Here is a 21,705-nt window from a genome sequence, read left to right as displayed (position 1 = left end):
CGGGGCGGCGCGGCCGGCGAAGAGCCGAGTCCTGAGCGGCAAAAACGGACCGGGAAAGGGGCAAGCGCCCGGCTCGCCCCGCGGCGCGGAGCGGCGGCCCCGCACCGGCGCCGGCCCGCAGCGCAGCAGGAGGAGGAAACGAGGCGCCCGCTGCCTCTCCCGGCGAATGCCCGGGCCGCGGCAGGACGGGCTGTTTCCCCAAGCTGTTTCCCGTGATACTGCCCCGAGCTCGTTTCCGCGGCTCCTCTTCTCCCTCTCCTCGGCCTGTCCTCGATTTAGCCGGCGGGAGGGCTGGGTGCTGAAGCTGCCCTGCCGGGGAGGCAGCGCGGGCCTCGGCCAGCGCCGCTGCCTCCCGCGTCCCGCTGCATCCCGCGTCCCGCTGCATCCCGCGTCCCGCTGCATCCCGCGTCTTCGTCCCGAGCCCGCTGCGCCCGAGCCTCCCTGCGCAGGGCACCGAGACCCGCGCGAGCGTAGCACGTCCAGCAGCACGAGGCACGAACGCGCTCGCGGTTGCTTTGGGCAGCCCCCGAGGCACGCGCCGTCTCCCGGGTGCTCGAGCCCCCTCGGTCTGGCCTCTGCCCAGGCAGTTTTAGGCTGCCGTGCGCGCGGCCAGCGCCAGCACTTTCCCCGAAGGCGCCTGCGGAGCGAGAGCAGAGCCGCGCAGCGAGGTGGCTCCGGCACCTTACTGCGGTTTGCAGCTTGCGGCRGCCGGCGGAGCGGCTGCTGCCGCGGGGCACCCGCGGGCACCCGGCACCCGGCAGCGCCCCGGCAGCGCCCCGGCAGCACGGCGCTTCCAGCCCGGACACAGCGCGGGTGGAAACGCGGGCCCGCACTGCAGGAACGGGCAGCAGAGCCGAGCGCGGGGCGGGGAGGGGAGCTGAGGGGCCCCGGGGCAGCGTCCGGGGCAGCCCAGCTCCTGCCRGTCCCGCCAGCTCCCTTTCGTACCAGTTGCTCCTTTTCATTCGGTGTCTGTGTGTCTATTTTTTAGGATGAAATTTTGGATTCAGCACAGATGTTCAGAATTGCGGTTTATGCAGTAGCAATCTTTTCACTTTTTTTTTTTCACTAGCAATAGCTAAGACAGAAAGGAGCAGCAGCAGCCCTAGCTGTCAGAGTCTGCCTAAAGCACCAGTCATGCGTTTTCTCCCTTCGCTTGCCATTTCCTTCCTTTCTTTTTTTTCTTTTYCTAAGAGCAACCCGCAAAGGCAGCAATGGGGTGCGAAAATCGCTGGCAGAGGCGAGGAGGCGGCTTGGCAGCGGCCCAGCCCCGCGCGGCGGCGCGAGCCCCGGCTCCGCGGGCAGAGCCGTGCCGCTGCGCTCAGCACGCGCGTTCTCTCCCGGCTCCCGAGGTCGGGGGCTCGCTGCAGCGGGGCAGCGGCCTCGGCAGACCGCCGCCTTCCTCACCTGCCCAGCACCACGGAGCCCCCAGGGCCGGGCCCCTCTYGGGCTCGAGGACGGGATGCAGCAAGAGCAGCAGGCGAYGACACGCAGGCCCCGCTCGCCGCTGCAAGCGCTGCTCGAGCTCAGCCTTGGCCCCGCAAAGCCCAGAGCCAGGGGCAGCAGCCGCAGGGGCAGCTGCGCGGGCGCTGCATGTGCCCATGTCGTGTGCACCCATGTCGTGTGCACCCACGCAGCGTGCACCCCGGCGGCCGATCGCCCAGCGGGGAGCAGAGCAGAGCAGCGCTGGCCCTGGGCAGCCGCGGCAGCGCCGCGCGGCAGAGGCGCCTGGGGGAAACACAAGCTGCCTCCGCCCCGGTTCGGCCCCAGCCTGCGAGCAGCCCCTCGAGCTGGCGGCAGGTCGAGAGCCGCCGCGACTTGGGGTCTGCTGCGGCGGACGGGCGGGAGAGCAGCGCCCGGGCCGGGGGCGGCCGCTGCGTCGGCGGGAGCAGGAGAAGGGGAAGGGCGGTGGGGGCTGCAGCAGGCCCCGCGCCGGTGCCGCGCTCTGCGGAGCCGCTTCGCCCCCGTGTCCGGCCCGCTCTGCCCCCACCTCTCCTCGGCGCCCGCGTTCCCCGCGCGCCGGCCCTCGCCRCAGCACGCGGCTTCCCGGGCAGCCTGCTGGGCGCAGCCACTGCTCCTGCCCAGCATAGTTAGTGAGGGAAGGAACAGTCTGAATCAAATTTATAATTAAAAAATGCAGTCATAACGCCTACAGGGAAGGTAGATAGGCGTTAACTAGCAAGAGCTGGTGAAGAATAACATGAAATGAGGGCGGTGCTCGAACAACAGCTAAGAATCTCCCCAAAACCTTTCCAAAGCTCCCCACAGTGGGCTCGGAGTGAGTCCGAAGAGACTCCTTGCACGAGGGGCTTGGTTTTTTTGTGGGCAGAGCATATTTAATGCAAAGTTCCACCACTTTTGTTCAGCAAACATCTACAGATCACGCCCTTCACGAGTCTGCTGTGCTTGAATTCATYTTTCCTCTCTGTTGAACTAAAAAAAGATGAGGCAGATGGAGCTTGGAGAAAAGAGAGCCCAGAAAGATCATCTAGCACCAAAGGAAAAAAAAAACCTCAAGACAAAAATCCTTAAAATCTGCTTTTCTCTTACACTAAGCTCCCTTCCCYGCACCCCAGCAGCCTTGCAGGGGCTGGCGCCCCAGCCCAGACGTGGCCCATCGAGCATCCCGCGGCCCCGGCCCCTCTCCAGCACAGGGACGCAGCATCGCGAGGACGCAGCGCTGCACGGATGCCGCTGCGCTGCAAGGATGCTGCAAGGGTGCAGCACTGCATGGACACCATCACCCCGCAAGGAGGAGGCTGCGCTGCGCGGACCCCGGGCTGCAGGCTGCAGTGGCGCAAGCCTGTGGCAAACGCAGGGCCGGCCGCCCCACGTAGGTCGCGGCAGGACTTTCCCTCGTGCTGCTCCATAACATCGTGCTAAAACCGAAGCACACGTTTCGTTTTGCTCGTAGAGCCTGTTTYGGAGCTCCTGAACCTGAACAGAAGCCAAACCGCTGCCCCCGCTGTTGCGCTTGCCCTGGAGCGCGGCCGTTCGGAAGAGGGGCCGCGGCGGCAGGGCTGTTTGCGGCCCTGCTCCACTTTGCGCGGGGCCCCGCTGCGCGCCGACCGCGATCCAAGCGGCTCTGGAYGTCCAACACGTCCAGCCGGGCAGCGTTTAGGGGTAATAACCGCACCGGGCCCAGAGCGGAGAAAGCCAGCGCCCCTGCGAGCAGAAGTTCCTTCCGCGCGGAGGCTGCTCCTAAGGCTGCCGCCCGCCTCCCTCCTGCTCCCGGGCACCTGCCGTGCTCAGCAGAGCCCCACGCCTTTCAGCCTGCCCTTCGGCCGCGGGGTTTGCGTCGCCCTCTCCCACATCGCGCAGGGGATGGRTCGGCTCGATCGCCCGAGCAGGCAGCTGCTTCCCTCGTCCTTGGGAAGTGCCACAGCCACCCTTAGATGCTGGAAAGACCCGTAGGTGGACCTATGTGAGGGCAGTCTGGGTGGTYTGGTCTCTGCAGCCCCAAAGCAGATCTTCTGCTCCAGCATCTTGATGCCAGTCGAGCAAGGGCAGCAGCCAGGTCTTCCTCCCGAAGGGCAGCCTGGCGGTTTGCTTTGCTCCWTCCTGAGCTAAAGGCTTCATCTTCAGGGCTTTGTGCTGGGTCTCCCGTCTCACGGTAGGAATCCTGCAGCTTCAGACCTTGCCGTGGACCATCCCCTGCCGTGGACTATCCCCACCACGGACCGTCCCCTGCCAGGGCTCCTGGTGCCCGAGCCCCGGGTCCCGGCGTTCCCGGGGCACCGCTGGGTGCTCACGGGGCTCCCGGACCGCGGCAGCTCTGCATCCCGCCGGCTGGCCCTGGGCACCACGCGGCTCCTCTGCTGCACCCCAGCGCCCCACGGAAACCCGCTCCGGAGCCGGCAGTGCCCTGCACGCGCCGCCCGTGTCCCGCCCGGTCTCGCCGTGCAGCCCGCGTCCTGGGAGAGGTGTCTGCGCCCGCTGCCAGCGCCCGCGGACCTTTCCCGATTTCAGCGAGCAGCAGAAACACGCAGGACACGCGGCTCTCTCCAGACACCTGCTGCGCCCGCGCCGCAGAGCCCTGCCGCCACCTCCGCGCGCCCAAGTGCCTTAAATCCCCCCAAACCCGCTCAAATCCCCAAGTGCCAGCGGTGCCGAGCGGCCGCTTTACRCGGCCTTCGCTTCTCGAAGACTCATCGAGAGAAACCAGCTCGCAGAGTGCAGGGACCTCAGCGACGGGCTCGGAGCACCGCAGAGGAGCACGAGGCCAGAGGACTGCAGTAAATTTCGGGCGTTGAGGCTGCTTGGCAAATTTTTACTTAGCAACTAAATGCAACTTTGAATTAAAATGGTGGTGTAATCACAACCGTCGGTGCAGAACAGCTGCTCGTTCAGCCTGCAGGAATGAGGTGTCCTAACACGCTAATTAAGTGTCTGACTAATGAACGAAGGAGATGACACGAACGTTTCTGAACGCACCCTTGCGGGGGGGCTCGTTCCAGGCTGGGTCAGAAGCGGCCGGAGGAGGCAGCCGGGACGGCCAAGAACGGCCGTTCTCCCCTAGCAGGGGCCACAGCGCTCGCCTGCCTTTCGTTTTCTGAATTAAACCTGGGGTGTTTTGGTAATATCTCCAACGGYTTATCAGAGGCCGCTCGGCAGGTGTAAATCGGGCTCCCCCTAACGCCGGCCACGGCGCTCTCCTGCCCGCGGCACCGAGMGCGGCCCGAGCCGAGGGCCCCGGCGCCGCCAGCGCGGCTCGCGGCGAGGAGAGCAGGGTTGTGCCTGGCACCTCAGMGCCAACCCAGCGCTGGAGAACAGCGCGCAGAACAGAAAACGCGCTTCCACGGCAGCGGCACCCTCCCGCTGGGGCAGCTCCCCGCCGGCCTGCCCCGCGCGGCCTCTCCGGCGGCTCCGCACTCCGGACGCGGCACCTCCCAGCTCTCCCTTACGAGGCATCTTACACGGGTRCCTCGGGCAGGTAAGAGGATCGTTCTGGACAAAAAAACGCGTAACCTTTCCTGGCCTCTGCCCTAAACCTTGGCACTAAGGAGAAATCGTAGCACAGGATGCACAACTGAATTGAAAGAGCCAGCAGACAAGTGGGAAACTTCCATCACAAGTATGTAAATTCAGCCACTCTTGATTCATTTTCTTTCTATCTGTAATTCCAGATAATAAAGAGCAGCTTTTCTGAACCAACAAACATAGATCTTTACGAGGACACGGAAAWTTGGGGGTTTGCAGCTCACCTCCTGCCTCGTAAGGATGAGCAAACTCATTGCAGCTTCCCTCACTCCACTTGCACCACGTCCTTATCGCTCACATCCTTTAATGAGGTTAATTTATCAGGCAAACTCAGAAAACCTGCGAGCAAACTGAGCTTAGCTTGAAGTTTCAGCTTCTTCACTGGACCTGGCAAACACCYCCAGAAGTTTGTCAGCTGATGCAACCTGCACCAATATACATGGATCAGGTCACAAAATGTATTTTCTCTTCTTACAAACCTTGTGGCTGCCAGATCAGGGTATCTTTGTACCTAACGCATTGCACATTCAGGTAAATGATAAGTTGTAGTTCAAACAGAAGTTATGGGGTTGATGCAGAAATTATTGGCTAAGGGCTGCTATTCCATGCTCTTCAGGAAGTTACCATAATATATTTCTATTTTAAGATCTAACTTTGTAATCAAGTCTGAAACTAACCTAGATAAAACAGACTAGAACTGTGTTACCTCTACTGTATATTTAACACGATATGCATTGTGGAAGAAAAAAATGAAGACCAGTATATAGCTTGTTTTCTTCTGAAATAAATTATGCCCCTTCAGTTATGCAAATATGTGAATAAAATTAAAAATGCAYGCAAAAGAAAGTGGTGGAACGTTTAACCTGGTATAGCAAAATATAATTAAGAAAGAGAGCTTTTATTAGGGCAATTTCACTTTATTTTTCCATACAGCAAGGTCAACTATAGCAGTAATAATAAAATAAGCATAAAAACAAATTGCAGCCCAGGACAGAGTACATAATTTGGAGCAACTACAAGCAAAAAGTAAGTCTGTGATTACATAATAGTAAAACCAAGCACATCTGTCCTTTCAGCAGATGAAAGTTGCAGGGTTGCAAGTAAGTGCAACTTTATTAATTTTTCAGTGTGAGTACTGGAGATACCAGATAAAATAATGGCCAAATCTTTTTTTCTTTCCAGCTTTGGCATATATAATGACAAGGTTTCTTGAATGCTTTTTATTAAAACAGTAAAATTCCATAGGGTTTTTGTTTTCACCTGCTAAAAGAACAGGACCACTACAGCAATAAAAAATAATCACATAACAACTACAGCTACGGTGTGCTGTTTGGTTTGCCTGTTCATGATTTAACTCTTTTGTGAAAGTCAGTATTTGTTTTGAAGAATCTTTTTTTGTGAACAATAAACCACTGAAATTGTCAGAAACTGGTTTGAGTAGTATATATCTTTAATATAGTTTTTTTGATACTTTAAACATGCAGTAGTTTTTGAATAATGTACGGAATATTTGATCCATGATTTCACCTTGATGGTTTGAAGTACCTGCTTTTTTTTGTCTTTTTTTTTTCTTTTTTTTATTAATGATTTTCAGGCAGATTTGAACCAGTGGAGCTTTTGTCAGTCATGAGATCTTGGAAGGATGGCATATCTTTCCAGCTGAAAAAATCCTGGCAAACTACAAGCTGTCCACATAAAGCAAAGCAACTTTTTTGAAGGGGTATGGAGTGCTAACTCTGTGCCACTTTTGCAAGCAATTTTGTTCAGCCTGTCATTTTATTAGCCTTAACAAAACTCCTTGTAATTATAGACATTTTTATTCAAAATAAGATCTTACTATTATACAGGTTTCTCTCTTTTTTTGACTATATACAGAAGTGCAAAAAGTCAACCTTCTCTCTATACGTTCCCACATGCTAAACTGCAGCATAATCAACCCTCAAGAGTTTGCACACACACACTATAATTCTTGTTACGTAAACTTTGAGTATTTGGATTATCAACAAAAAGTCCCTTGATCTATTGATTATGCAGCTTATTTATAACAAGGCCTGATATTCAGGGATTTCAAAAAATATTTAAACAATATTTTAACATTTGAAATGGATACAGTAGAAAATAAATTTTATTCTAATATCTAGGAACTAGATTTTCTCATAATAACTAATTACAAACAAAATAAATCATCAAAATATTACTCAATTGTCTGCCAGGATTGTTGCGATAGCAACAACTTAACTTCTTACTTAGCAATGATTATATAATTATAAGATATCCATATAAAAGATCTTTGTTCTTTTAATGAAAACTAGACAAGAACTAACAATGACTGACATTCTTACATTGTAATATTAAATCAGTAAAATATAAATCATTTAGTTAACAATAATACGAATACTCATATGACACTACATGTAAATTCAAAACTGAGTATGTTATGAAGAAAACTACTTTTTTTTTGTATTTTGAAAAAGTCATCAATAAACTCTAATAAAACAAAATTCTATAAACTGAAATGGTATTCAACTGGTAATAGAAAATGAAAACAATCTAATAAATGTAAGAAATAAAAACTACACTTTTAACAAGAAAAAAATAAGTAATATTCTATAATGTTAAGTAACTACAATAACATGTGAAGTCACCTATACTTTCTTAACACGATTGAAATTACATTGGTATGGGTTTTAACCCGTAATGTAATAATCTAAGGCTTTAATAGATGTACAGTACAATCAGTAAAATCAACACCTCATTCTTATACTATAAAGCATCTCTCTCAAGCATAAAAACTTGCAGTAAACTTGGAAGTATGGAGAGTTCTACAACTGAACTCGCGCTTCTTCCACTCCACGCTATACTACCAGTGACCTGGCCCCCACTTCAGCACTTTGCTGAACAGAGCAAAAAATATCCTTTACTAGCTGCAACATCCAAACCACAAAAAGGAATTCCTTTGGATGAATCCATTCTTAAAACTTGAATGCACATCTATTTTTTTTTATTTTTATTTTGTAAAGGCTTTCTAAGGCTATAAGCAGTTAATCTGAACAAAAAAATCACATATAAAACTCACCCAAGTATTTAACCCACCCACTTTCTATGCTAATTAACATCTCCATTTTTTTCATATTTTGGTTTGTCATGCATCTGATGTCAGTGCTTCTTTCATCTTTGTTTAGAGTCACTATGTAAAGTGTGACTTTGATGAAGTAAAAGTGAAACCCATCTCTGCAAAACATTTATAGTCCTTTTGACTTTTGACAGAGGCTATAAATAGAAGCAAAATAAGTTCCTCAAACATTTGTTACTGTGTCTCAGAAATGGCTTCTCCCTTTCATATATCATGTTACACAGTAAAATATGCATAAATATTACATTACAATGCCTTAAAATAGTTTATATATATGTCCAGTATGTGTTAATTTGTATGGATAGAGTATCTTTCTTGTGCTGTCTACTGTTACTGTAAGGAATAATTGGCCATTTCTGAGACAGCTTTGGTTTTGAAACAGAATGGTGCCCTTTGACTGATTAGTACTAATAACGTAAGTGAAAATGTGGCTCTGAAAATAACACTGCAGAAATAATACTCTAATTTGATGTACAGTCTATGGCACTTCATGAGAATCCTTAACAACATGGTACTTAAAGCCATTGATGTGCTTTAAAATATACACAGTTGTGGTTTTGCTTGGCACATTCATCTCTGTCAGATACCTCTCTTACCACTTCTTACAATCTATTACATTAAAAATATTACTCTTAAACAAAAATTACTGTGCATGCACGCTCTCATCTATAATGGCAATTTTAAATACAAGGTGCACCTTTGTTATTTGTAAACCTTGAAAGAAATAAACTTACTTTAAAAAAATTATACCTTGGTCTACAGACGTACCAATACATAATAGATTTATGGTTACATCATAGTCTGTCTTTTCAAGGTGACATATGTGATTATGTAGGAAATAGACTACATATGCATATTCAAATWCATATGCATACCTTCTGCGCTAGAAAAGATAGACAATGTTGTAGTTTTTAGACAATAAGATCACCTCAGCACAAATATCAATTAAATGTACAAAGTATATAGGCAACAGTGTGCAGTGGATTTCCAGGTTGTTGTTTCATCTTGTTAACATGCAATGTGTGGATGTCTTACTGCTGAGGGAGTATCCGAGTGTTGCTTGACGGTATATACATCATGGCTAATGAGCTTGTCCTTTTCTCAACCCAAACACACTGTCCTTTTCTCTTTAGTTATGATCTAGAAAGGGAAAAACAGAAATCATTTTCAGTATTTTATTTACAGATTYCATTTAGCACCGCATGGGCCCAACTTCGCAGTTACAACACAAGGAAAATCTGTCATTGAATATTGGGCAATTTTGCAWCCAAAAACCTGCAGGATTTTCCTTCAAATAATGTCCTCATAGCAGAGGTTCACTTTACAGACAAATTATACAGTGATAAAAGCATAGAAAACATGGCCTCCCAGTATTCCTGAGCCTGCTACCGTGGTATCACAATTTGGGGGAACAGTTTCCCCACTTTCAAAGCCTAGAACCTGTAAGGATCAGATTCCCATCAGATTCAGCTGTGTGAGTGCTGCTGGAAAAGCCATGGGCTTTTCTCTTCCCAGGTCCTGCTGCCACTGCCCACGTAAAATCCGGGAACCCAAACAAGAGAGAGAGAGAACCCAAATGAGACCCCAGTATCTGAGAGGCACCTAACATCTTTATGGATCTAGTCCTCTATCTTCAAGACATTTTTTCATACTTAACTACTCCGTAGTACAGCTATTTCTCCGTCTCTACTGTCTATCATACAAGAGAGACCTCTCGAGAGTGGCTCCTCCTCCACCTCAAGAGAGTGCCTAAAACAGGAACGCTCCTACCCCCAGTTGACTGTAGAGGCAAGTCTGGTAAGTTCAGACTACAGGTCAGAAGCATTCCACCTGAGTTGCTTAAACTATTCAAAATATTTTTGCTGGGCTGAAAGGAATAACTATTACTCTAAACCTATTACGGCAAATCAGTTAAATCTTATCCGAAATAACAATTCCATTCTGGCCAAATCGTCCCATAACAACACAGCAGAAACGGAGTCTGGGAGAGAACATTAATACAAACCACAAGCTATTCTAGTGGAGGTGATGGCGCAGCTGATGGCCTTGATTACAAGATGCAATTCAGTGACAGATGGGAAACTACAATTTACTCATAGAAAGATACAGGAGAAAAAAATCTTTCAAGCTCAGGCACACAAACCTAGATTTCAAGCTTTCTGGGGAAAAATCCTGCAGTATAAAAAGCTGACGTRTACCACCTGAAACCACAGTACATATCAAAACAACGCGAGTGTAAACTGAGCCTGTATTCTGTGCAACCTCGCTTTGCCATGTAACCTAGGCCACAAAAATACTGCACATACTGTATCATAGTTTGACAATCTGTGTTCAAGAGATATCAGGTCTGAGTTAGATGATGAAGCCTGTAATGTCACAGATGCTGGCTTTTCGGAGATTTAAAATCAGTTCTTTCTGAAGACAACTTAACATAACCACCTACCTCCTAGACCTGGCCCTTGGCTCATGTCAGTGGTCAGTGGAGCCATCATCCTCTATATGAAATGCTAATTTTAGGGCCTTTAATTTCACTATTCAAAAGTGCAGCTATACATATAATGTGTTCCTTCTATATGTACAAAGTATGACCTATATCTGGTCTAACACAGTAGCTAATAGGGTGGTAACTGTTAATTATGGGATCTCCATTCAGTGAAGAATTATGTAAAAATCCTAACTAATGTCAAGCCTAATAGCTCTGAATTGCAGACTGCTAGATCCTAGAGAGAAATTCATAACACAATCACTTCTCCACTTTTGTAAAAACAAATTTTGGACAACATTTCTGTAGGACAAAGCTTCAGTCCAGAAATCTCAGTGGCAGGTTAATGTCAAGAATATGCAAGTCAATGGGATTTCAATCTTTCCCCCATATTTTCTAAGTTTTCTTTAAAAGAAAATAAGAACATTGCATCTCTGAAAAAGACAAATTATGCACATATACAGAGCACGAAAACTGCAAGCAACAACACATTGGAAACTTACTGTTTGATGACAAAATGTCTACATCTGTGTAACATACTTGTGGCTAGTCAGATGTTCGGCAGATATTATGGGTATCTACAGGTAAAAAATTTAAACAATGAATAACGTGTGCAATGAGCCAACCCAGAGATAGAGCATTTTSCTACAGAACATAACAGTTCAGAAAAGTGAAGATCAGCTGTGAGTTGGTGGATTTTATATTGTAACTATAAGTTAAAGTCAACTTAAGCGCTACATTGCAACTTAAAACTGGAAAACATTGTGGTAAGTACTATTTGACAATATAAWTAAGTATTACTGGTTGTTTAGAAATTAAGAGAAGTTAAAATCTACAAAAGTTCATGCAGTGCAGTAATTGAAAACAGCCCTTTTTGTTGGCCTACACAAAGTTCTGTGATATCGGTGTGTCATTTAAAATGATAAATTCTATAATGACATTAGTTCAGCCAGATTTTGAGAAGTGTTCCCTGTTTTCATTGTCTTGGTTTTTGAATGCCAAGCCTAAAGATGCCCTGAGCTTGATTTTCACAGCTGGTGAAAATCCAGCAGTCGAGAAGAGCTGTGCACTCTTTCCACAGCCATGAGGCATCATGGTCGATCAGCTGAGCTAAGACTCCCCAAATCAGTGAAACAATTCTCAAAATGTTAGTATGTTTAAACAGAATTCACTACACGGCTCTCCAAAGCTACATTAAAAAAAATAAAATCACAGTATATTACAAGCATTACAAATAACCAAGCATATATTCTACATCTCATTTTCGGATCCTGGTCTTGCAATGCTCCAATGCGTGGTACAGACTAAAGTCAATGGGAGTGAGTCTAAACAGACCTTGCAGGCCAGGCCCTTAACACAGGAAAACAACAGTACATACAAATATTAGAAGAACTGCAAGTAATCTTGCATTACAAACAGGACCAAGAAGTCCAGCTGAGGAAGCAAATAGACGAGTACAGGAAAACATGCTTGGGCCAATGACATAAAATTGATTTGTATGATTACAAACAGCTGTTGAACTTGAAAAGATTCTTTTTCCTAATGGATATTAAGGAATCTGATCTGTTAACCCACATGAGAAAAGGGAAGGCAGAGGTATATTTTTAATTAAATACYTTATAGGTCTAGGTGTTTTTTCCACCCCTTGTGCCCTCTCCTCCCCTAGCAACTTCACACAATTCTACAACATTGCCAACTTGTACAGAAATGTGCTTCAAGCATAATGAAGCTTCTCATACCATTTTTTTCTACTGCTGCAGGAGAGGCTGTTGCACCCAACTGTGTAGAAGCATCAGGGATAGTGCTGTCGAAACATACCAAGGACCTTCAACACCAGTCAATGAAGATGAAGGGCCAGATCTTAAGACTTTCGGCATGCATGCACATTGCATTGTGTGGCATTAAATAATTTCAGCATTGCTCACATAGTATATACATATATTTGTTATATATGTATATATTAAGGTTTGGCTGCAGTACTTTACTGTGTTATGAAGTTCCAGGGAGGATATGCATGAAATGGTCAGATTCTACACCAGAAAGTTTCCCTGTAATCTATTTGGGAAAGTGCATTGTAATTTAGACAGAGGAGATTTTAAAAAATAAAGTTTTTTTCTGTTGTTTGGCTTGTTCTTGTGACTCTCTGGACTTACAGAGGATGTAAAGACTTTAATGAACTGCCCTGGGCAATAAATTACAATATTAAGATACTTAGGCATGCGGGTGGCTGGTTGCTTTGTAACACAGAGGTATCAATCCTATCAACTAGTTTTCCAAGATACGAAGCAAGTCTTATGCTGGTTTAAATATGTGAGAGAAACTTACTCAGTTAAACATTTCTCATGAGCACAAAGTGCTACTTTCTAAGGAGACTAATCTGAATATTGTCTGGAATTTTAAAATATCCAGTTCTGAGACCTGGGATGTACATACCTACATATCACTGCAGTGGTATAATTTTTATAATATTATTTTTTGAGAGATTGGTTTGGTAATGTTACCAAAGAACATACAGCTAGTTTTAGTACAAAATGGCAGTGCTCAGCAGGCAAAGGTGGGAAGGCTCCAGGTCAGACACTCTGGGCTTAATGCTGGGAGAGCGCGCAGCACTTGCTAGCCTGGGTGGAAAGGCTGCACCGGCACACGGCAGAGGCTGGGGCCGCCCGCCTCCGCAGGAGCCGGCTCCTCTCTTCCGCACGCAGCACCCGCCTCACAGGCACAGCTAGCCCTGGCTCCCGGGGTGCCAGCCCAACAGGACACAGGCGCAGCTACTACTGTCCAGCGCCCCGCTGCAGCTGCGAACCTGACTGAACCTTTACAGTGCGATTTAAAACSGTCTGTGGAGTCAGCCCTAACGACCCCAGCTGGAGCCGAGCGCGCCGGAGGCGGGCCTGCCTGCAGCGCTGACGCTCACCCCAGAATTAACTGCAAATACAGAATCAAACCTGCAAAACACTAAAGAAAACGTTTCCTTCCGTTTTCTAAAAGGCACACGTGTCATTTCCACTGAGGTGAGAGCAACACTTGCACCTTAGATCAGAATTTGATGGTTTGATGATGGTTTGACAAATCAGATGGTCTTTTGAAAGTTTTTATTGTTACATTTTCAGTTAGATGTACTACAAAAACTGGCATTTTTGAGAATCTAGTTAAATAAAAGCAACAGGCCAGTTCTACTCTCAGGTGAAGCTTCAGCTAATACGTGTGGGAATTGCCTGTGCTGATCTGGCCCCTATCGCTTACCTTTAGAATACAGCTTGTGGCTTTTCTGGGAAGATTTTTACTCACTTATTTAGTAAAGCATTACTTTTTTTTTTTTTTTTTTTCCCTAGAACATATCCAAACATGGCAACAATCAGGATAGCTATTTAGAAATAAAACCAGATTTTAATGCACATTTTATTAACGGAAATTTGTGTATTGTAAAAGTAATCAGCCCTTCCCTAGCAGAATCACAAGCTGAAACAAAGGCTTAATGTATGTTTCTGTGTGGCCCATGCTCAAACATTTTTGTTTTGCTTTTGGAAGAGCTGAAGAGAGTCAGAACATGCTCAGACTGTTAAAATTCTGATCCTGCAATCCCTCTGCACAAATTTTTTACTGGTTTTGATCGGTGTTCTGCATTAAAAGGAACCGTGGGCTTCATGTAAATAGAAATGACTAATGGGTTCCGTGTATTATCCCTTTCTCTTTACATCTGTGAGAGCAGAAATAAGCAGCACGGCCCATAAATGTTAAGCCTGAGTCAGAAACTCTATTATCAATTATTTTTAGCATCAGAAACGGAACTGCAGCACCTTTTGAGCATGGATAAAGGCTTATCAAGCTATGCTGCAGATCTGAGAGAGAATGTGTAGGCCAACAAGAGGTAAAATCAAAACCCCCATGCTCATTAAAAGCACCAATTTCAAGTTGTCTGTAAGGAACAAAGCTGTAAATTAGCAAACCTGGTTGGCTGTGGCTGTTGCAGCGAAGGGAACACTTGTGGCAGATGTTGTTGCTGCAGACACAGTGGCTGGCGTAGCACCGTGCACCATGGGAACTTTCGGAAGGAAAATCATATAAGCAAACATACAGAAGAGTGTAGCAGTATGGGAACCAGAGCGACATGTGGTAGGATAATTGAGCATGGTATTTATCACAGCAAAAAGCCCGAGACATCATTGCCAGCGCGTGACATGCAATCACAGTGCAAAGCAGGACAACATTCCAGGGAGAAAGAGGGAAGGAAAATGAAAGAGAAAAAAAGGGGAAAATGCTTGTTACCATCAAATCAAGAAAACTGACACAAACAAGCTTAATCATTTCAATACAAAAATCAGTAGAATTTTAAATGCCCTTATAATTACAATTTTTCTATAAAAATTCAACTCAAATATTTACTGCACACAAAAATTAATCTTGTTGAAGGACAGTATATTTCTATGTTGCTATAGTAAGATACAGTCTTTTATTTAACACAAGATAGTTCTAAACACTGGAACTCATAGTCCAATCAAAATCCACCAAGGAACACTGTGCAATTCAAACAGCTATATACAAAATTAATGACGTCCATGTATCCGTGTCAATTAAATAAAACAACTGCATTTAATTGACAGGTGTTAGTGCAGGAGGCTAAGGGAGATGGATTGGCACAAGAGTTATAAGTTAAAATCTAGCAGTGGATTTTGAGGGTCCGTGAGCTGCACCACAGGTTTAAGATAATCAAGAAACAAAGCTGGCACCTACCAACACTTGTAGCGGGTGTCATGCACAATATTGAGCCTGCCCATCATGCATTGCAACAGGAAGGTGGATTTGGAAAGGGAAAAGAATTAAAACAACCCATCACACGTGTAATTAGAAAATTTCATTTGAACAAAGAAGAAAAATTGTTATTATGGGAACAGTGGCATGTAACTGTCAGCACAATCAAATCATACAATAGCACAGTGATCCATTAGAACTAGACTTCAGTGAAGGGAAAAAAGGTGATTGAACTGTGTGCTGGTATATTTTGTTTGCCTTTATTTCAGTCTAACTCTATTATATATTAATATAACCAAGAAAATTTTCTTTAATTTAGTTTTATAATTCTTTTTGCCTTAAATCATTTGTCTTTTGACACAAGCTTTCTAATGATCTTTAACCTGGTTTCCTCAGCTGAAAAGAAATACCTAAAAGTTGCAGCTGCCTAAGGTAACTGAGGGCTACACTTGATACTACGCTGGGATACACAGAGGAACTGGAGTGAAGGACTAGCATTGCTTTGGCCCTCCGAAACCGCCTGGGAAGTGCAGTGCAAGGCTGTGTTGTGTCAACGGAAGAAGGAAGATGAAAGGGGTTAAGTGAAGCTTTCCTAAAGGGTGAATTTGGCATACAGTGTTTTCTCCAGTATTTGCAGCCCCCCTGTGAGCTGCCAGTGAAGTGACTAATTTACTTTGGCTAGGCTCGTGTCTGTTTGCCTAGTATGCACGTCAAAGGAATTATTAAACAGGTAAGTCTCTCAGGCAGCACACAGCAATACCTAAGAATACTTGCTTGGCATTTTTTTTTCCTGCTGTGGGGTATATTTAAATCTTCTGGTGTCTGGGCCACCAGACTATAGCAGATTGGCACGAATTCTTTGCTAACAGCCCAGCAGTAGTGATGGTCGCACAACCCACAGTTGTCTTTATGCTACATGAAAATAATTACAGTGACTGCATCTTGTGGATTCTTCATTGCAACTACATAGCCAAGAGGAGTACGGTGTTCTTAGGAACATTAAGGTTTCAATTTTTAAATGCACTAAGTTGGTAATTCTGTTTACTCTACATAGCAAAATGCCTTCCTTCACACTGAATTCAGAATTTTCAGTTTTTGATTTCAATATTATAGATAAATGATTCAAACGGTTATGTTTCAGAATATCAATTTTTAATAACAGATTTGCTTTTTTTATTTAACAAACATTGATTTATTRATACTGTAATTATTCTGGCAGCAAAAATTAAAATAAATACTGAAACCTAGGAACAGAGATCACAATGCAAAGAGAAACATATTCTAGAAGAGTGCAAGTGGGAGCTACTGCAATACTGTTTCCTTGACATTATGTGACAGTAACAAGGGGGACAGGAAATTGCTTTAGCTGGTGCCAAAGAGTGTAGTGGCTTGCACAGTCTCAAGAGCATTTAACTAAGTAGCAAAAATGTCAATATTATTGCTGCAGGACACAAGGTTACTCTCTGTCATCACTGTATCTTTAAGGCCATGAAGAAAATGGCATAATTATGTTTCCTAATTACTCTTCTATTTCTATGTCATGGAAAAGAGTGAAAATATTCATGAAGAAAGGTTAAAAGAAGGACAGCTTTCCTGAATTCTCCATATGTGAATCATTGCAACAGTGAACGGAACTGCTTATAAGATAAAGAAATGGAGAAAAATCTTACTTAAAGTGCAAAGAATAAGACTATTTTCTCAGTCATACTTATAACTCCTCTATGCTGTCAATGAAGTTGCACGGAAGAATATTTCAATTCTGTGTCTCTAAAGAAATACCCTATTTATAAGGTTGTGCATACTTAATTACATCTAGAATATTACATCACTCCATGCATTATTAAGTCTACATGCTAAAACCAAGTTAGATTTTCATAAGGATCTTTGAAATGTCAATGTAAAGCTTTTCAGCTCAAAATTTTAGTCTGAATTGTCATCATTAACCTTATAACCAGTGCACACAGTTTTGAAAGGGAATTGCAGCAAATGAACATAAGGCAGCAATGAAAATACTAGCTAGGGTGCAATAACTTGCAAATACAAAGACATAATGCTGTATGACCCTCTTACCAATAATAAAAATCATTTTTGCTATGACCTTAATATTCATCKTGACTTCAGAAGCTTTGACTGACTAATGAGAATGTATGAATAGCCAATGTGCAGTTTCAAACGTTCCCTAGATTTTCAGCACATGGCAGAATTTTAATTCAAGCATGTGCTCTGTTAAGTTGTCATAACCCCACAACCAGATTACTTCYGCAGTGCAGTAAAGCTATTTTGATAAGGATTCTACTTTTACCAGGATCTTCAGCAGTTTCTTCTCTTTTCCCTCTCACATTGTTTCTCTCAGTCTACTTGCACCAGTGCAGTCTACAAAATCCTACTTACAAATATCACTGCGGACAGCATCAGTACTGCCGTTTAGGTGAACAGTTAGGGACCGAGTCTGACCTTTCCCTCCCTAGCACTCCGGAGGAGAACTTCACGCCGACCCAGAAGCCCCACGGAGGGAAGCGTTTGACCAGGTATCTCTTCAGGCAAGCGCTGCGCGGTTGCTGAGTCACGACAATGACAAAGCAAGTTCTCCGGCGCTGGCGCAGCGGCAAGCACACAGCGCCGCGGCGTACTGGCTTACCGGCAAGGCTGCCACAAGCYTCCATTACTGCCTGCTTGGGGCAGCTCCCCTGCTGCAGTTCTCCCCCTTGCAGCTGCACCAGCGCAACAGCTTCTGGGAGCATCCTGCAAACCAGATCACTTTCTTCCAGAGGACTGCTCTCCCAAGGGCTGCTCAGTCACCTGGCGTACGCACACAGGCCAGGAGCGGCCGTGTCAGCGCAGCTGAGGACAGTGATCTGAAGCGCAGGGTGGGAACGGGCACTGGGGCAGGAATTTCATCTCGGTGCACGCAGGCAATCTCTGTGTGCACACACAACCGTGCCCTTGGCCAGCTCCCAGTTACTGCAGGACAAAGAGCAGGTACAGAAGCAGTACCTTCGCAGGTTCACAGCCCCACGGCGAAACGGTCCCCCGCACGTCTGCCTAAGCAGCAAAGGTTACCAGCTAGGACTGAAGTACTATGCTCTGAACAAATATTAAGTTGTGCAGAGCCTCCTCATTAGACAGACTAACTTGACTTACTTTAGTGTTCTAGCCAATCTGAAACTGTACCTTTTTCATCAAAAGTATCTGCAGCTAAAATACTTAGTCCTCCTTTAGCGAAGGATTCACATAATTTTTAAAACTAAACTTCCTTTCRTAGACAAGGCTCAAGAGCCCTGCAGGGTTCAGAGTCACCCACTGGGAATCTCCTATTTGTGTTTTTCCCTAAACACAAATCTGAGTGAAGGACATCCACAGTATTGTTGCAGCTGCCAGCTCTTCCACACACCTGCAGCTGGCCTGTCCCATGCAGGTCCCCAAGCGCTCCTTACCACAGAGGACAACCCTTTACGGCACCTACAGAACAGGTTCCCTCAACAGAGGCAACCCTTTCCCTGTCATGGATGCTCCCATTATTTGCTTTCAGACACCCCTGCAAACAGGCTGCCAAAGTCAAGCCTATAGTTTGAAAGAAGTATCCAGGTTTTGGAACATAAATGAAAACTCTCTAGGGTGAAACATCAAGTGTGAAAYGTCCTACAGACAAGAGGGTCTAGCGAAGCCCTCCACCATGGTACAYGCCTGTAACACATACATCTGGGAGCATCCTTGCCCTCTAGACCTGCTGTATTTTGATACACTGCAGATGAAGCAGCTGGGAATATATATTAATGACACTTTGGGTGCCTGAACTTGAAAAATGTTACTTTAATCCAGAGCCAGTGAACTAACTTGTGTCCGTTCCAAGGCAGTGGAACTGAGGTCACCCATGAACTTTGTGCTCCCTTGTTMCCTCTTGGGGCCTGACAGAGAAAGTCTATTTCCAAAGCTGTGCCGATGAGATGAYAACGCACAAGCAGGACTGCTGCTAGCTAACTTCAACTCAGTCCTAACATACCTAGAAAAAACTAAAAAAGGTGGAAAAAAATTCATACTTCTGGAGAGGTATCAGACTACTGGAAAGCAAAAACTGATGCTGTTTGAAAAATGTAAAACTAGAATTAGGAGGGTAGCTCAAATTAAGAAAATTGACTCTTCTTCAGCTGACCACTTCAGTGGTCAAGAAAATTCAAATGAAGCACAGAGTCACTATGCAAACGCCCCTAAGTTTCAGTACAGATCGGCCTCTGTAAGAACTGAGGTATGTTGTGTGCAATTACTGACAAGAAAGATCCTGGTGAACTATGTAAGGCAAACGGGGTCTGATGCATACAAAGACATAGTAGTATAATATATACATTATAGTATATAATATCTAATCAAAGTTTCTAAGCTCAAGGTGCTTTAATGTGGTGTAGTAATGTTGAGTACTTCTGGAAATCATCCAATCCCCACCGATTTAATAGAAGTAGGAAATTTGCAAAGTTTACTAAGTAAACACTTTATGCTTTGCAAAAACAAATCTGTGAAACTGTTTAGTATCTACAGGATGGACTGTGATCATATACGCCTTTTTATATGTATTTTAACATGTGGGTTAGAGATCTGACCTCACTTAATCAGAGACCTTCTATTGACTCCAACAAGCTTTGCAATAAGCTACATTTACTAATACATTTTAGTGATTGCAATGAGTTTTTGGAACTTAGATATGTTATTGTGATGTTCTACATCAAGCAATTATTCTTTCTGTGCTATTTAAATTATTTATGTTGGTTCTATGACAGACCGTGCCATTAAGAAAGAATGGTACTATACCAAATGCCTGGCAATATACTTGTCAAAAATGTTTAGGATAAAATATTTACATTTGCTGGAGTATAATTTTCTTTCCTTCTCCCGTAGCGATTCTGCATTACAAAGTACCATCCTTGTGGACACGTTCGYATTTTTTGAGTACAGATGTACCAAATGTCTTTTTATTACATACCTCCTGGAACTACAGTGGTATTTTAATGCAAGATTCGTGTGTAAAAAACTAACTCTGATGTTTTAATATAGGCATAAATTCATGTAACATACTAGAAATGTGCATTTTTATGAAGTGCTGCTTGCAGAACTGAAATGTATACTCAAACTTTAAGTCTCTGTTGTACAAGAGTTCCAGGTACTTTGGAGGGACTTCGGCACATGTGAATAGTACAGGCAACAATTCTTCAGCAATTCCACTAGAATAATTTTGGCCATTCTTGAGTAATAACAAGCGCACCTCAAGTTTTGCTTAGTCCGAAATCAACACCGAGGCTTCCGTGTAAGAGGCCTGAACCTTGATTTTTTGTAGCTTCACAAGTAGTTTATCTGTGAGATTGCCTGTCTGTCCATTTTATGATTACTGCACCATAATTAAAACCAAAACCTTCAGGTCTGTGACTCAGAGCAACTGTTGCTAAGCATTTAAAGGCAAAGGGGTCTTACAGCAAACAGAAACAAATACAACAGCTGAGGAGATGTGTAATAAAGTAAAGTTAATCAGGGGAAAGARGAACGAGAGAAAAGATTTGGTATTCTGATCTGGAGGGACAGAGCATGATGCTGATTGTTCACATCAGGTGGGAAAACACCTGCCCCGCTTCCAAGAGAGGTGCCCAAGCGCAGGCTGCGGGCGGGCGGGCGGCGCTGCGGCGGCCCGACGCCTGCTGCAGCGCCGGGCCGCTTATCGCAGCCTCGGGCGGCACCCGACGACAGCCGTGCCGGCCGYGCCGGCAACTTTAGACATCTACTGCTGAAAGCAAACGGTTATTTTCCTGGTGTGCGCTGTTCTAGAATGTCTCCGTCTCCCTCCCCACAAAACGCCGCGCAACGAACACTTACCTGGTGGGAGAAAGGCCGTATGCTGCTGCAACTGCATGTTGGCAAGAGCTTGCTGGTATTGGAAAATACCAGTGTTAAAGACTGCGGTGGCACCATTGGTTTTTTCAAGCGCAGGCCTCTTTGGTAAGGGGGGAAGTACAGCTTGAGGAATTCCCTGAATGGTGGATGAGTATAAAAATAAAGTCCAGTAAAAAAAAAAAAAAAGGAAAAGTGGGGAGGGTGGGGTGGGTGTGGAGGAGGATGGGAGGGAGGGAGAAGAGAGAGAAAAAGGGGAAAAAGAAAAATCAGTAGAAGGCAAAAAAAACCAGGCAGCACCATGTCTATCCATGAGCAAGCAAGCGGCGTAGCAGACTGAACTACCAAATAAAAGGCGGGGTGAAAGCTTCAAAAGGGAGCGCCAGGTGAGCCTACCGCTGCAGCAGGGCCGGCGCCACGCGGGAGCCGTGCGTTACGGGACCGGCCGCGGCGGAGCGGGGAGGCCGCGCGGGGAGGCCGTGCCGGGAGGCCGCGC

General features: G+C 45.5%; 1 protein-coding gene across 7 annotated transcripts in view; it reads right to left on the bottom strand.

The window, feature by feature from the left end:
* Nucleotides 1–5,873: 5,873 nt before the first annotated feature.
* MBNL1 (muscleblind like splicing regulator 1) overlaps nt 5,874–21,705 on the bottom strand; it is a 115,367-nt gene continuing 99,535 nt past the window's right edge. For 4 of the 7 annotated variants that reach the window (XM_085302859.1, XM_085302852.1, XM_085302856.1 and 1 more), the window contains 5 exons: nt 21,195–21,348; nt 15,324–15,359; nt 14,540–14,634; nt 11,096–11,170; nt 5,874–9,250 (listed from right to left, as the gene is read on the bottom strand). In XM_085302859.1, coding sequence (XP_085158985.1) covers nt 11,114–11,170; nt 14,540–14,634; nt 15,324–15,359; nt 21,195–21,348 — 342 coding nt within the window. In that variant the 3' untranslated portion in view covers nt 5,874–9,250; nt 11,096–11,113. The remainder of the gene's footprint in view (nt 9,251–11,095; nt 11,171–14,539; nt 14,635–15,323; nt 15,360–21,194; nt 21,349–21,705) is intronic. The other 3 variants (XM_085302854.1, XM_085302853.1, XM_085302855.1) reach the window with 3 other exon arrangements.

This window comes from Rhea americana, unplaced genomic scaffold (genome assembly GCF_003343005.1).
Source record: "Rhea americana isolate MKP2758 unplaced genomic scaffold, rheAme1 scaffold_193, whole genome shotgun sequence".
Classification (NCBI taxonomy): domain Eukaryota; kingdom Metazoa; phylum Chordata; class Aves; order Rheiformes; family Rheidae; genus Rhea; species Rhea americana.
This window is presented reverse-complemented; position numbering and strand designations above follow the sequence as displayed.